This window comes from Buteo buteo, chromosome 21, assembly GCF_964188355.1.
Source record: "Buteo buteo chromosome 21, bButBut1.hap1.1, whole genome shotgun sequence".
NCBI classification, from domain to species: Eukaryota; Metazoa; Chordata; class Aves; order Accipitriformes; family Accipitridae; genus Buteo; species Buteo buteo.
Window position 1 is genome coordinate 15,919,272 of NC_134191.1, and position 16,237 is coordinate 15,935,508.

Genomic DNA, 16,237 nt, shown 5'->3' on the forward strand with positions numbered 1-16,237 from the left:
CCATAAAATTTTACTACTCAGTTGATACTCCATATGTTTAACAAACTGAATCATGCAGAACATATAATGACATGGGAATTACTTGTACCTTATGGGAGTAGATTTCTTGATTGTACCACTGACTTATTTGCTTTCCTCAGCCTACTTTAGGAAAGTTTAATTACTGTGTAACATCTGTTCAGAAGCTCGATATCAATGTAAATTTCATGTCTTCATTAATCATGTCCTTTTTGTTCTTTGCAGCTTTACAACCATACTGTGGTGAATGTGTTGAGTGGACTATCAAATGGATGAATAGACAGAGTGAACATAGAGACTAAACTGTTCAGTAGCAAGAATGTCTTCTAGACCTTAAAATATCCCTGTATTCCTAAATCACTTGCTCCTTAGGACAGAGATTTGTTGTAAGCAAACCTGGCAAAACACTTGTAGTAAGTTACAATATAAAAGCAACTATTAGTCCTGTTCAGGTAACAGAGGCCTACAGCTATGTGTTTCTGTGACAGCTAAGAGGGGTTCAAGGACTGAAATTTTGTTTGTAGAGCTTCTGTGCAAAGTGGGCTTCAGGTACTGCAAATTTGTGAAGACCGTATTTCTTTTCAGGTTACTGCACCTGTGAAGTATGTGAGAATTATGAGAACAGTTCATTTAGTTATCAACTAATGGGAAAAGGAAATGTAAGAGATGCATTTCCCTATTATTTTAAGGAGTTCTGATAAAGTACTTGCAATCAAGTTCAATATACTACTGCAATCACACTAGATTTCAGAAATTGTAAAAATACAAAAATATAAATAAAAGTATGAATTCTTCTGTTTTCTTTTTCCAGAATAACGATTAAGTATTGGGACCAATTTTTAGTATTTCATAGAATCATTTAGGTTGGAGAAGACCCTTAAGATCATCAAGTCCAACTGTTAACCTATGTATAAAAATAGTGCATGAAATTTTCAGCCTTATTTGTTTCTTTAAAAGGAAAGAAAAAAGTAAATCAAAACTGAAATCCACATTGGAAAATAAGTATCTGAATTCTCATTAATGGCTTTGAAAATATCTCAAACTTTACAGTTTGAGAGAAAAAGATATGAAAGATATTGATGCAGAGCTTGCTGCCATTACTAATAATTGAAACAGGAAGTATAACATCTACAAGCAGAGGAATACCCTGTCCTGGTTATGCTGCTCTCTCCTCTTGGAGGCCTTGCTGGTGCTAGTTGGGGGAATTCAGCGTGAAACAGAAGAATTGGTAGAGTTCTGGTGACAGACGTGGGAGTTCATTGATGTGATAGCCACTTCTGGTGCTGCCATTTTCTTCTAGTTTTTATTTTCATGGTTGTTAGAAATGTATGCATCCTTTTGATATTTTTTTCTGGGCAGTCTTTTGTTGAGTGTCTCTTGTTTAGAGATGATATTAATTTTTTGCAGTAAAGGCATTTGATGACACAGTGGAGGAAGTGGCTGAATATTTCAGACTTCAGTTTTCAAAAACACATGCACATTGACTTTGAAATTATTTCAGTTTTCTGTATTGTACGTTTTGGTTTTGCTCACACAAAAGAAGCTGTGCATATCTTGAAGTAGAACTAAATTTAATCCCAAGAAGTCTTGAATAGACTATTTCTCATATTTTTTTAGAAATGTTTTTTTGACCTGATTGTTATTAGGTATGTAATGTTAATCCTTCTGATCAAAATTTTAACTGCCCTTTCCTTTTTCTTTTGTTTGATGCTGCTGCCAATGTTTGTTACTTACTACTTCATAGATTTTATGCCCCTCCCTTCCTGTCTCCTGTTCTTTTTTCTTCATTCCTTGAAAATTCCCATCTCCAGATGTGAGCAACTGTGTGAACTCTTGCTTTTGTTTGTCTAGTATTTTCTTTACATTTGGTTGCTACTACAGCTTTTAGTGTTCAGTAGTAAGAGCATCATTTTTTCATCCAAAGTTCTGTACTCTGGTCTTTCTTTGCATATTTGTTATAACTTCCAACTCTCTTTTAGAGGCGTGATGTAATCTTTGCCTCTCACCTTGCATGTCCACTTTCTCTTTAATAGTAGTATCTTCAGATATTTTTCTTATTTATTCAGTCACATGAGGAGTTCACCATACACACTACATAGCTTATTTCTTTTGAAGAGTGCATGCAGTTGATAATCTCTGTCTCAGGTCCTGTTGGCACTACTGTAATTTTACACATTCAGCTTCTTAAGTTGTTGCTTGCGAATGAACAAAATGAGTTGCCCTCTCTTTTCTGCATTATTTCATACCAGGTGCAAACATGTAATGTGCATCTCCATGATATCAAGTTGTTTTTCCGGTACCTTTTTATGTGGGTTAATTTGCAGTATGCATTTTAATGCTTTATTTATTATGTTAGTGACAGTTTTTGCAGGTTAACAAGAAATTGGAGATAAATATGTGAGTGCATAGCTTTCATAAAATCTTGGATGGTCCTGGAATACAAGTGGTAATAAACACGAAACAAGCACTCTTTTCTCTAGCTCAGAATTTCAGCTGAATTCACAGTGCTCTTTTTTTGAAAATAATTTATTCTACCCACTGAGCAAGGCAGAGATCAAATTCTCATGCAGTCTTTCACAACTGCCTTTACACAGAGCCTTGCCTAACAAAATTAGTTGTACTTAGTATGTCATCTCAAGACTTGACATTTGTTCTCTATGAAATGGTACACTTGGCTTACTTTACATGTCAGTGTGTATTACAAGGGACAGTGTAAATCCAGGGGTTATAGTTTCCCTCTAAGTTCTTGGTTGACAGTGTTAATACTGGGTAATAGTAGCATTTTGTAAGTATAGAGAAAGGTATGTCTTAGGTGAGTTATTGGTTTGTGTTGTTTTATTTGAGCTGTTTTATACAGAATTGTTTTAAAATGGCATTATATACATTAGTACAATAAATAATGCGATATCATTACCCAACAAAATGTAATGAAAAATAAAGATGAATTGATTTCACTGAGAAAAAAATTCACATCACGAATGCTTCAATTTCATTTGTGAAATGATGTAGTATTTTATATCACAGTATTTCTGTGAAGACACCAATTAGAATTTGAAGCATTATTTTGCTTAAATGCTGTATAAACTAACATCCCCCTGGCCCAAATCACTTGCCACTTTGTTACAGACAAGTTCACATGTAAAGAGTAGCAACTTCAAATGAAGGAAAAGTGAAGATCATTCTGTTATATTGGATAAAATGAGCATGACCAGGTGGTTCTTAATAATGTAAATGTAGTGGGTAAAAAAAAAAAAAAAGTCTTTGGTGGTGTAAGAATAACAAACAACTATAAAAGTAAGCTTTCAAACCACAGTGTTAATCTGATCAGTTGTGTAATCCTAACAGCAAAAATTTGATGAGTTTGAAGAAGCAGAAAATATGTTGTATAGAAATGCTGTAACTTTGGAGGGAGACAATGTAAGTGTACCTCAGGAAAAGTATTTTGTTTACCTTTTTTTCTGGTTTCTTATTATGGTTTTATGGTTTTTTTTTCTGTTTTTTGTTTTGGTTTTTTTTTTTAAGCTTGCCAAATAGAGCAAAATTCTGCAGGATTATTTTCTTTGCTGCTTGGATTATGTGAGTTGGGAAGGTAGCAATAGGGTAATTACTAGCTCATGCCACTTCTCTATTGCTCTTGTCATCAGGTTAATGTGAGGGCTGATGTCTGAAGCAGCATTTGCTTCATTAGCTCCTTTGTGACAATCACTGTGCAGCTGCACTTTGCTACTTTGCACTGTAGTCCTGAAGGAAGCCTGAGGTAAAAGCTGTTCAGACAGATCAGTTGTCTTCTCTGAAAACCTTACAGACCCATTGATTTGGAGACTGCTTTCTCTTCGGGCACACACTGTATCCATGGTTGGAAATGTTGTTTTACATAACCTAAAGGATTATGTAAAACTTATGCACAGCATTACATATATCTTTACTGTCTCTGATTTAGTAATCCACTGTCATATTGACAGCGTAGGATTGAGCTGATCCTATGCTTTGTGCCATCTAAAATCTCTGATGTTTAAGAAAGTCTTGTGGGGCAAAATAATGAAAGAATACAAAGCCCAAAGATAATGTTGAACCATGAGGTATGTTGTAATCTGAAGTAAGTACAATGCTACTGTATTACTCCAATTTGGAAAATATAAATTTGGAAGGTAGTAACAGAAGGCACTCCGGAAATATTTTAAATTGAGAACATATTGTTCAATAGGCAACTACAGATAAGAAGTTTTACTGAGAAATAATCAAGCATTTTGGTAGCCATTGGAACTGCTTATGAAGTCCAAGAGTATTTTATCATGTCATGATAAGATTAGCAAATTTAGCCAAAAATTAGATTAGCCAAAAATTGGTGCAAATCTTATACTTTAATAAATATATTTAGTTACAAGCACCAAAACCCTACTTTATAATAGTTTTATATTATAGTATAATTTTTCAATAGAACATTTATTTTAATTTTTAGAATCAAAATGTAAATACATTTTGACTTTTGAAAAAATATTCCTAGTTAATGCTTGTCTGTCTACCTACTTAAAAGGAGGAAAAACAAAATGAAAGTTACTGGTACTGAATGGTGGAGCACTTTTGGGGCTAGTCTCTTTCAAAACAAAAGAATTCTGCAAGGTCAAACTGTTGAAGCAGAAGTTGTCCTTCAATGAACTCATTTTGTTAATAGAAATCCTGCTTAAACTGAAAAATGTATTTAGGTCATATCATGAATGTTAGCTGAAAACTATGGATCCATAGCTTCCCTCTCTTGCCCCATAAGCTGAAACTTCATATAGCTACTGTAAAGCCTGTTAATTTTAAAATACTTTGACTTGATATTTAATAACTGTACATAATTCGGTACAAATTGCTGGCTAAAAACGTACAGTGCTTTCTGAAAACTATACCTCTGAATATTGAGCTTTCAGGTAGTAATATTTTTATAGTCATGGTAGGGAAAAACTATTTCAGTTTTTTGTAGGTATTTCTTTACAAATTATGCACGCACACACACGCACATGTAAATGAACATAGATGTTAGGACATCTGTAGATACATCTATTTTACCAAGTCACTACCAAAGCTGGTTTCATGTTCTGGGATATACTAAGATGTTTCTGAAAAGGAACATATGAGACAGAATATTTGTCATGAGTCTTACTAGTAAAAATAAATTGTGTGTAAGAAGACATGTAGAGTATTTGCATTTGAACTATACCTAACTATATTTTTCTGTTTCAGTTAATAGTTATCTTCTTTTGTATTTTGTTATGTATATCTATGAGGCAGCAGCTGAAGTCTGAGAATGAATATTAAGGTTTAAAGTAGTCATAGTTAATGCTCATGTTGGATGAATGCTGTTGTTTATTAAATCTCTTTTTCTCATAATTCCATTAACTGTTTAAAGTAAAATGTAACAGTACTTGGGAAATTGTTCAGTAGAATTTGTTTTCTTAAAATAGTAGGACTTTTTTTTTTTTTTGTAAATAATGAAAATTATATATGCAAAAGTTCTGTTTTCTCCCCCATGTTTCAATTTTAAATTTAAATTACACTAATCTTACATTATTGATCTACTTCACTGGAACAGTGTTTTAATAGGAAACAAATCTCAAAGAGTTCTGCCTAGAGAAATTTAGAATAGAGCAAAATGAATTTTAAAAGATTAAAAAAAATGATAAAATGATTAAAAAAGCCAGTGTTACAAAATATTGGTTTTCTGAGTTATTTAAAACTCAAATACAGAGCAGAGAGGAAAATATATGGATCTAAGTTTATGGCTTTACAGTTTCACTAGCTAGGCCTAGGAATTCTCTGATAAATTTTCTCTTACACTGTCTTAAACTTCTCTTATACTTTAATGCATATCTCTAAAGGCAAATTGTTATAGCACAGAATATTTTCTTTGATTATATAATTTTCTTATGAATTCCATACTACAGTACCTTAATTTTGATAATGAAAGTAATTTTATTTTGAGAACTTGAGTTATCGTAGAATTTTAAAGCCTGTCTGTGGGTGAGATTTGATTTAATCTCTTGAGTATTTAAGAAGCATTCCTGAGACCATTGCCAAAAAGTGACAAGATTAGCACTTGCGGTTTATTGACAGGATACCTCATAGGAAGGACATTTATCTGTAAGGGTACTGTTTTTTAAAAAGGAATAAAGTCTCTCTTAAGCTCTGGGAATATACACACTTTCTGAAATATGGAAAGAATGGAGCAGTTTCTTTTCATACAGCTCATGGCACAGGGACATAGCAGTGTACAGAGGTAAGAATTACATGTTGACAAAACTACACAGTAACTAATTTCCTATCAGATAAAAGTATAAGTGCTTGAGGATTAAGAAAGTCTTAACAGTCCCTGTCATAAATTGAATTCAGGCATGCTCAAAAGTAAGTAATTATTCAGCAATAAAATTGTATCCTTACATATATGCCTGTACCCAAATATATGTTGGAGAATGACAGAGGTTACCAGAGGGTTTGTTATTCTTTCTGGGTTTAAAAAACCCAGGAAGAACTAAATCATATCTTGTGTTCCAAGATTTTAGCATGTGAGACTGCTCAATCTCTTTGTCTCCTGTAATCTTTTTGAGAGAACTCTTTGTGATTAGCTGGTCATAAAATCTTGTCTGCATTAGCAGATCTTTACTAATCCTGTGCCCATCCCAACAAACAAATACTCTGCGGTACTGATTCTACTTTCACATACCCTAGTGTGGTCCTGTTCCCATCAAAGTATTTCCTTCAGATTTATATAGCACAAATAGAAGAATAATCAGATCCTTTCTTCTTATTTTATCTATGGACTATGCATTGAATAACTTATTTTAAAGAAGTTGTGATTCAATGGGGATGTTTTTAATTTGCTGCCTGTTCTCTTTACCTCTGAGGAAAGAATTTTGTAAATGCTGAATAATTTTAGAACATGTTTTCTTGGTTAAGGGTTGGATCATATTTTAAATTAGTTTTAAGAGGAAGGAAATCGTGTAAATGCTGTGGAATTCAGATAAGCACTGTGCATAGGAAATAAGTACTTTAATTTAGGGTGCCTAGAGTTGGTAGGTCAAGCTGATGATAATAAAGGACCAGATCTTAACTTTGTTTCAAAGAACATGTAATCAATATTCACTCTCCTGTTTTATTTTCTTTTTGCTTGAGAATTTATTTTGGTGAAGCTGAAATGTGCAATTGCTTAAGTATTCCACAGGGTGTCATGAGGTAGTTGTTGGAATCATTAATACTTGGATGAAAGCAAAGAAAGAAACATAGTGTGCAGTCCTCTGAGTGCCAGTTAATGTAATTTTAGATGTGACTAATACACATGCCATAAAATAAAAAGTTCTTAACTCATTAACACATGTATCTTATTTCTGTATCTGTATAAAATATACACACGAAGAAAAATATTATGAGAGGTCATTTACAAGAGTGAGCTATTCTATGTCAGGTCTTCCCCCAAAACCTTTCTATATATACCTTAGTATTTTATAGTTTACAGAGCAAGTGGAATCTTTGGCCCATAGCAGTAATCTGACATACCAAAGTATGTATATAAAAAGGGGGAGGGCGGGGAGAAAAAAGGTACAATACTTGTATTTGCCATACTGTTATAATGAATTTCTAATTGGAATGTGCTCCTCCAAATTTGCTTTCAAATTTTATTTTACTTTTATTTTAATTTTTATTTAAGTTCTTTAAAATTTAAATGTATTTAAACAAACATTATACAGTGCATACAGCTGTACTGTGGATTTTATGATTTGTTAATTATAAATATATATGATGTCAAAACTTCAGGCTTTTTTTTGTGCACATGTATAATGCAGTAGTAGGAGAATTTTTACCAAATTATGCCCCAAATTAAAGTGTGTTTGATTATGGTGATACGTTTTTGCATAGGGAGACCAAATTTTTATTGACATAACTGTTAACTTCTGCAGACCTGCACATGCATTGAATTCAGCTTCAGGTTTGTAAAAGAATCTTTAAATACACTTTAACAGTAATTATGAAGGATCCTGCTCCTGTTAAAATCTGAATTGGTTTAAATGAAAATTACATTGGCCATGCGAAAAATTACATTACGTTATGAAATGAACAGCAAAATTTCATTCATTTCAGTAGCAACAAAACATGATCCAAAGTGTAAAATCACTGATGAAAGTAAGAATTTGAATCTGTGTTGACGGTAATAATTTGTCTAATTTAAATAGCATATTTAAAACCAGTTTTGAACAAATGATACCTTATGGATTTAGACATATTTTGTCATATTATATAAAGTGGCATACTAAAATAATAGACTAATTAATTTTCTTGTTACTATTTATTTGTGCTAAGCATTATGGAACAAATTTTGGTTTTATGCTAGTGGTATAATAGTGAGTGGCACTGAGAGTGTAGGATGAAGGGAGGTTGATTCTTCTGACAGACAATTAATAAAATTTTACACTTATGACATACCACATGTCCTCTCTGCACTATGCCCAGAAAGTCGTAGTGCCTTACAGCCATAGAAGGTGATTGCCATGACAATCAGAAGCTGAGTACTTTTATTCAGATTTGTTTCCAAAATCCACATGGTCCTGTGGACAATTTTTTGTGCAAAACCTTTCTGACTTAACCACTATAAATCATGACCTGTTTAACAAACCAGTGTGTTTGTAGGTACCTTAGCAGTATGCTTAGATACTTGCTAGAGGAAGAACTAGACCTGTTTAAAGCAGTTTTAGTATCCAAATTAGTGTGACATACCTTAAATCTTCATGGAGATGAGGAAAGTGAATGGAAATGGTGGCCTTTGGGTTGTTTGGGGGTTTTTTTTGGTTTTGTTTCTGGGTTTGGCTTTTTGAAATATAAACATCCCGATCTCTGTCCAGGTGAGTTTCCTTTACAGCAGGGCATCATGGAAGAAGAGGTTTTTTTACGTAGGTAGGTTATCATCTTTCTTCTTCCTCAGTTTAAGGCTCACTGAACTCGCTTTGCCTCTCCCTTTCTTTGTCCTTCTTATTGCAGCTAGAGTAATCTAAAGGGGTAATTCCACACATACTTTGAATTACTGAGATAATGCAGTACCTTAAACTAAAGTGATTAATATCAGAAAATATTTAAATAATAAAATATCTGGCTGCACTGAGATTTTTTCCTAGAATTTGTTAGAAAATGATACTTTTTAGCAAAGGAAAACAAAATAGAAAGGACAGAAGTTAAAAACTGTTGATATTATACCATGTAAAAACTTGGCAGTATACTGAGGCATATGTGTCATAAGTGTGATATGTATACGTTCCATTGATTCTAGCACCCAAGTCCCTTTCTGAATGTTAAGGCAAGGTTGATGAATATTATAATCTGTTTTTATTTTCAGATTGAAAATCTACAGGAGCAACTTAGGGACAAAGACAAACAACTAACTAATCTAAAAGACAGAGTGAAGTCATTGCAGACGGATTCTAGTAACACAGACACAGCACTAGCAACCTTAGAAGAAGCTCTGTCAGAAAAGGTAATGTTTTCTCATGGAACAGCATTATGTGCTGCTCTTGTGGGTGAAGTGTGTCCAGAAAATGTCTTTTTAGGTTGTTCTGGCACCTGTAACAAAGCCTATGGGCCTTGTCAGGAAAGCAGGTGGCTCTGTTCTGGTAGGATGAGCAAGGAGTGATTCCTGGCTGATGAACTGAAACAGGAATATGAGGTAAAGAAGAATGTCCTTTTAAATGGGGATGGAGTAAATGGCCCAGGACATGGGACGATTTTCCCTTAGTCAGTGGGATGAGTGGTTGTTCCCTGAAAGAACTGAAAGGCATGGATGCCTGATGTAAAGAAGGTAGAGTTTTGGGTATTTTGGGGGCTTTGTGATCTTGATTATCCTGTTCTTTTGTCTGTTAAGCAGAGCCTAAGTGAAGAGCCAAGAGCAAGTGAGCGTACCAACTGTTAACTTGCCCTGCTGTTAGCACTATTGGTTTCCTACGCTTAATTTATAAGAGAAACTGTATTTCATAACAAAATGGAGAATTACTTTTGTTGCTTTAAAAACTATATGCCTTTAATTTGAAAATACCTAGCAGAAGGGATAAATCTGGACTGTTTAAATTAGTGGCAACATTCCTACCTCCTTCAGTGAGGTCAGGGTTTTTCTTCCAGTTAACTTTGAATACGAGATAATCCAAGCAAATTTATATGCCCCCAGAATTAGTACAAGTATCCACTCTTTGCAGCTCACAGATCTTTATTATATATATCACTTAAATGTGCACAGGTGAGTGCAGTTAATTAAAGTATTATGTGCCATTCTGTAGTGTGCAATCCTATGAAGATATTTATGACTATATACAACTTTAAAACGCCACTGTGGGCACTAACACCTAAAATGCTAATGTTGGATTTTTGATGTCTTTGTATGTTTAATCACCTTACTAATGTTTGCTTGGTCAACAACAGTGAAAAAAGTTGGCATTACTACTACTTCTGTGGCTCCATATGGATAAGTTTACAGCATTTATGCAGTAAAGAAAGTTACACTCATTTTGTTAATCTTTCACTGCTAATCTGGACACAGTGCTCACCAATTTCACAGCATATTATTAAAAAATGTCATGAAGTACTTTTTAATCTGTTTTTCCTCCTTGTAAACTATCTTTTCTGGATTAGTCTACATTGACACTTTCCTAGAATGCCCATAGAGGCAGCTGAGAGTTTAAAACAGTCCTTTAACCACCTTGCTACAGTTGCCAATGTAGAAAGGAGAGTGAGTGTGACACTGCAAACTTAGCAGTTCTCCTGTGCAACTGGGCATGAAGTGCATTATCAAAAGCCAAAGAAATCTTGTCTCCTATCTTCTGCCTCAGCTATATCTGCACCACTTCAGAGAAAACACACTTATGCAATACTTCTTAGCTGGGGTAATTTGCTAAGTTGCAATCTCTCTTCAATTGTAATGTTATTCCTTTGTTGAAAATATTAAACTAATGATGGTTTGCCAGGGTTTGTAGTAGAATCAGCTTGTGTGGAGATATTGAATAGATCACATATAGTCATCTTCTCACTACCAGAAATACAAAAGGTTAAGAAGTACTGGGTTAAAACCTAACCCAAATTAATAAGTGGCAATTAGTTGTTTTCAAGTCATTTTGTACCAGTACCATTCTAAAATCTGTTGAAATAAATGTAAACCAATAAATAAATAAAAGTTTTATAATTTTGAACATTTTGTATGTATCTGATAATGAAATATTATATTATTGTCAGACATACAAATAGTAAAATTTTACTGAACTCAGGATGTGTTATTTTTGAATATCATAGTGAGGATTTGTCCCAGAGGTTGTTTAAAAATTGTGCTATAGAACTTCTCTGCGTATATGATAACTTGAAATGTGACAACAGTAGAGACCCTGATGGTATGGAAATTTTGTGTCAAGTTTTATTAATTGCTGTAATTAAGGTTCAAAGTCTGATAAATGATGCTAGTTGTAATGTTTTGGAAAAAATAGATAATCTTAGATCCTTCTCTGAAATGTATTTTTGCAATTCATGTCTACTTCATTTGGAATTGCATAGATATATATGAACAGACACTTTTTAAAAGAATCAGTGTGATTAGTGTTTTTTCCAAGTGGAAATGGTTAGAACTCGCATGGGGTCCCTAAGGTTTAATTCTGTACAAAGTAGTCACTTTGCTTACATACAGTCAGCTGAAATGGCATCTTTCCTACAGTGTTTGCAGGCTACTCTGAGACACATATGCAATGAAGGCCATGGAATGTTTTCCTCTGCCACAGAGATTTCTGTCTTTTTGCAGCTGATGAAGGCAATGGTATCTTCCGTAAGCCGATGCTTTTGTGAAGTGGCATGAAGCTGAGTTGTGCTGTGGTTTCTGGTGACTGTTTCAATCAGTTATGTAGAGATTGTTACTTCTAAAAGTTAGCTGGCAGTATGTAAAGGGAAGTACTCTGTTAGTGATATGCTTATCATTCTATATTACTTCAGAAATGCCACTTTGTTAATCTAAGGAAAAGGTACATAGAATTGTTAAATAATAGCCTTTTCTAAAAATGAGCTTTGTAATTTTAATGTGTGACCAGTCACGGTGTGCTACTGGGAAATCTTTTTACAGTTGAGGAACAAGTGGTATATTAGATAAAAAAAAGGAGGAGAAAAGCAGCACTGCAGAGTAGAATTAATATGAGCTTTTGAGAAACAGGGTGCTTGACCTTAGAGTGCTAGACACAATGGAGGAAGTTTCCAAGGTAAAAGCGCATCTCTGTATGATTTTGTTTATAGTACAGAGAAATCATGCACAATTTCTTTCCCATTGTCAGTTTCTTGAAGGCCACGCTTTCAAGGGTAGGTTTCTCAATCTTAAGTGTAGTCTCTGGGATGTATACATTGAAAGAAGCCAGTAGGCATCTTCTAGAAGTTCCAAATGAACTATTATGTCTAGCTTTCTTGTGTCTTCTGGCAGCTAAATACCTTGACTGATTATGTTTACAGATGTCTCATTCCTATATGTGTCCAGCTTTCCAATTCATCCTAGCTGCTCTCAGTGAGTAACCTTTCCTATCCCTATTCCTGTCTGCAGTAGCATTCTTAAGATGTACAGACTTTATCAATAGTTATTAACTTTTTCCACTGCAAATACTGGTAGAAATATGGAATAGATTTTTGTCCAAATGGGACAAACCAAGAACCCTTGGTGATAGTTTCTTATTAACAACTGCATCAATAGAAGTACTTTTATCAATTTAAATTTGTAATGCTCTCAAGAAAGGATGCTGGTTTCATTCAAGAATACCTGATTTCCATGGAAATACATTGTTTGGGTTTTTTTTGTTTGTTTGTTTTTCCTAGAAATTATATCAAACCTACTTTGCAGCTATATTATCTTGTTTTATACTCTTGAGGTTAGGACCAATTTTTGGCTTTACCTTAATTCTTTGTCAATTCAATAGTTTTGAGAATTTTAATTTTTTAAAAAATGAAGAAAATACTCCAAAAGCATCATGGGAGGCTCCCTTAAAATAGAAATCAGGTTTATTTATACCAGTTTAGTTAACCACAATTCACTAAAATTGAATTGAATTGCTTTTCGTAGTTTCGATGGGAAGAAAAAAACCCCTAAAACATGATCATATGATATGAATGAATTATGAAGCTCTTTTTCAAGTCCAAAAAGCAAGTGTTTGAGCATTTATGTTTCCCTGCTTTGTTCTTGAAAATACTCAGATGGAGATTTTGGCTCTGAATTAGATAATATGGCTCCTTATTCTTCATGAAAATAGTTTTTTTCCAAGTATCTATCTCTGATTTTCTTTTTCTTTCATATTTAGTGATTACACAGCTTGGTAACACTAAATGAGAAATTACTGTATACGTCATAAAACAGCATCAAAATTTCCTGAAATGGACTCCTTTCAGTCTTTGTATTTTTCCAGCAATACTGCTGATATAATTTGTTCTTTTGTCAGGAATCAGAAACGCATCAGCACAACTTTAATCACTTTTGAGTGCATTTTAGAGCTAAACTAAAAAAGTATTCATTCAATTCCTTCCCCCGAAGTTTGGCGCCTCTCCTAAGCACTGAAAATTCTTAACAGCAATAAAGGTTGCATTGCAATAAACAAAAAAATAAGTTTATTCCTATTAAAAAAAAAAAGTTTGAAAATCAGAATATGCAAAAGTGCTATCAGCTTCCTTGATGTTTTAACAAGAAACTTTTCAAAGAATATCTCAGCTCTTGGACTGGCCCAAAGCAGCTCAAGAGGTTGCTTTCATGAAGCTGATATTTATAAAGTTGGTCCTACTGTAGCAGCATACAGCAGATAAGCAATTGAGTATGTCTGATAATAGAGCTATATGCTGTGGCAATTCAGTTCCTGCTTCTGTGATAAAGTGCAAATAGATTAGACCTGTGAGGTCCTAGATTAGTGCATAAGGAAAGCTCGCCAATGCAAATAAGACTGAAACAAGAACACATTGTTGGGATTTCTGCAAGTTAGCTGTTAATCAAGTAAAACATGGTGTATTAGGGCCTTTTAACACGTTTTTGACATTTAGCCTTATGCAGCTGACAGATAAATTAGTCTTCTTTTGTGATTGACTTAGAAAAATGTATACTGTTCATTAATAAGATGAAATAGTGTTATGTTTAATATGTTATACAGGAAAAAAAATCATTTAGGTAAATAAATCTTCAAGAAGGAATTGGTATAAAACTAAGTCTGAATACAACTAGGTGGATTCTGAATGGTTATTAAACTATTCCACTTAGTGGAGGCTGGCATTTTGACATTAATATTCAAGGGATTAAGAATTTATATTATTTGTTACTAGGAATAATCTTGAAGTTATTTAGTATCCCATATTATCCCTTTCTTACATAATCTATATAGCAAAAGCCAGCTAATACTAGAATTAAAAAAAAAACAACCCACAAAACTAGTACATTTGCTGGTTTGTTATTTATGGTGTGCTCAACAATGTTGCTGTTGAAGGACCTTCATTCTGTATGAACACATTTTACCTGAAATCCTGCCAGGTATAAGTCAAAGGGAGATTTTGCAATTGGGCTGAATGAAGCCAGGAGTTGTGTACCTCTGCAGTTCCAGGGGTCTCGGAGCACAGACAGTTGATGCTGTCTTGGAAACAGGTTTAACTACAGATAGCTTGCTACCTTTAGTTTTGACCATATCTTTTTTACTGTATGCTATGTGGAATGTACTATGTCATCAATGTGTATTTCTTTCTGAATGAAATAAATAGGGATATAAGCTTTATGTGAGTAGTCAACACTGTTTTCTGTGAGGATTCTTACAGTAACGCTAGTTTGGTAATAGGTATGTTCAGTTAGCTGCATTTTAAAAGGGAGTTCCTGATGTCAGAGAAATGGTAGATGCAAAATGAAAGTAGCACTATGAACTTCCAGCCCTTTGAAAAGTTTTTCTTTAGGAACTGGGTAGCAAAACGTAACTATACCAATATTCTTATAACAAGATTATTCATTATAGTGCTGATTATTTTCCAGTATCTAAAAGATTCAAATTACATTTATTTACAAGCTCAAATATAACTACTTATTTGGTAAAGATCTTTACTAATTGTTTAAAACCTTTTAATAATATTTAACGTTAATTTCACTAATACATATAATTACAGTATAAAATACTTAATATCATGCATTTTTAAAAATTTTCACTATTGGTGAAACAAATTATTACAGCTGGAAGCCAATATTATATAACTGGAAGAAAAAAAAATTATCAGAGGAACATAAATGTTTGAAATGGCTCTATAAGGAATATATTTGAAATATATCACATTTTGCACTTAGGCCTTGTTTCACATCAATAACAGACTAGTCATATAGCAAGCACCTATGAAGATTAATATCCCACATCTGCTTTTGATGCTTGATCTTAACAGTTCATGTTACATAATAAAATATGTTGCATCATAGCTTACGTTTGCTGTATAAACATAATGCAAAAGTAAGTTAATTTTTAAATATTTAAAATATAAATAAGGAAATATAAAAATAAAGATTTAAACTAAAATTCTAGTATGCTTAATTGCACTTATACTGGGGTCTGCAATTAGCTCTCTAGTAAGCAACCACAAACTTTAGAGTCATTCCAAATAAGTGAAGATCAATATAGGAAGCTGAATTTTTCTATTTCTTGAATTAGCATTTAAATATTTTCAGGGAAATGTATAACCCATTGAAGTCAAATTGATTTAAGTGTAGCCAAGTTTTAAATCAGTAATTTAAAATAATATTTATTCAGTTCATACAGAAACTGAGTATTAGTTTTAAACTTCATACATGCAGATAATATGGCATTTAAATGATAGGAGAGTGAATAAAAGGGAGATCTTCAACGGATGCTTAGTGAAAGGCAGATATATAGAAGCTGAAAATACAAGGGGGCACTTACAGAAAACTTCGCAGTCTTCCAAAAACACTATGTGTTCCATTTTCTAGTAGATAGTCCCTTTGCTGTGCAGTATGAAAGGAGGACCAGACAACAAGCAAAGGCAATGGACAATTGTCAGCAGAGGTGCTGAGGTGGTCAGTGTTACGAAGACATGAATTGTGAAAATGGGGGGACAGAGACTGAGCAGAAGAGATACAACCAGTGTTTGAGGTACAGAATCTAGAAAATGTCTCTGCCTATTCCACAGAACCAGTGAGACCGGGAAAGACCTCTGGAGGTTATCTAGTCCAACC

At 33.6% G+C, this 16,237-nt stretch overlaps 1 protein-coding gene across 1 annotated transcript in view; it reads left to right on the forward strand.

Annotated features, from left to right (window-relative positions):
* The window catches only part of ERC2 (ELKS/RAB6-interacting/CAST family member 2), a 469,458-nt gene that overhangs the window by 206,500 nt on the left and 246,721 nt on the right, over positions 1 to 16,237 (forward strand). The window contains exon 8 of the mRNA XM_075052729.1: positions 9,380 to 9,517. Coding sequence (XP_074908830.1) covers positions 9,380 to 9,517 — 138 coding nt within the window. The remainder of the gene's footprint in view (positions 1 to 9,379; positions 9,518 to 16,237) is intronic.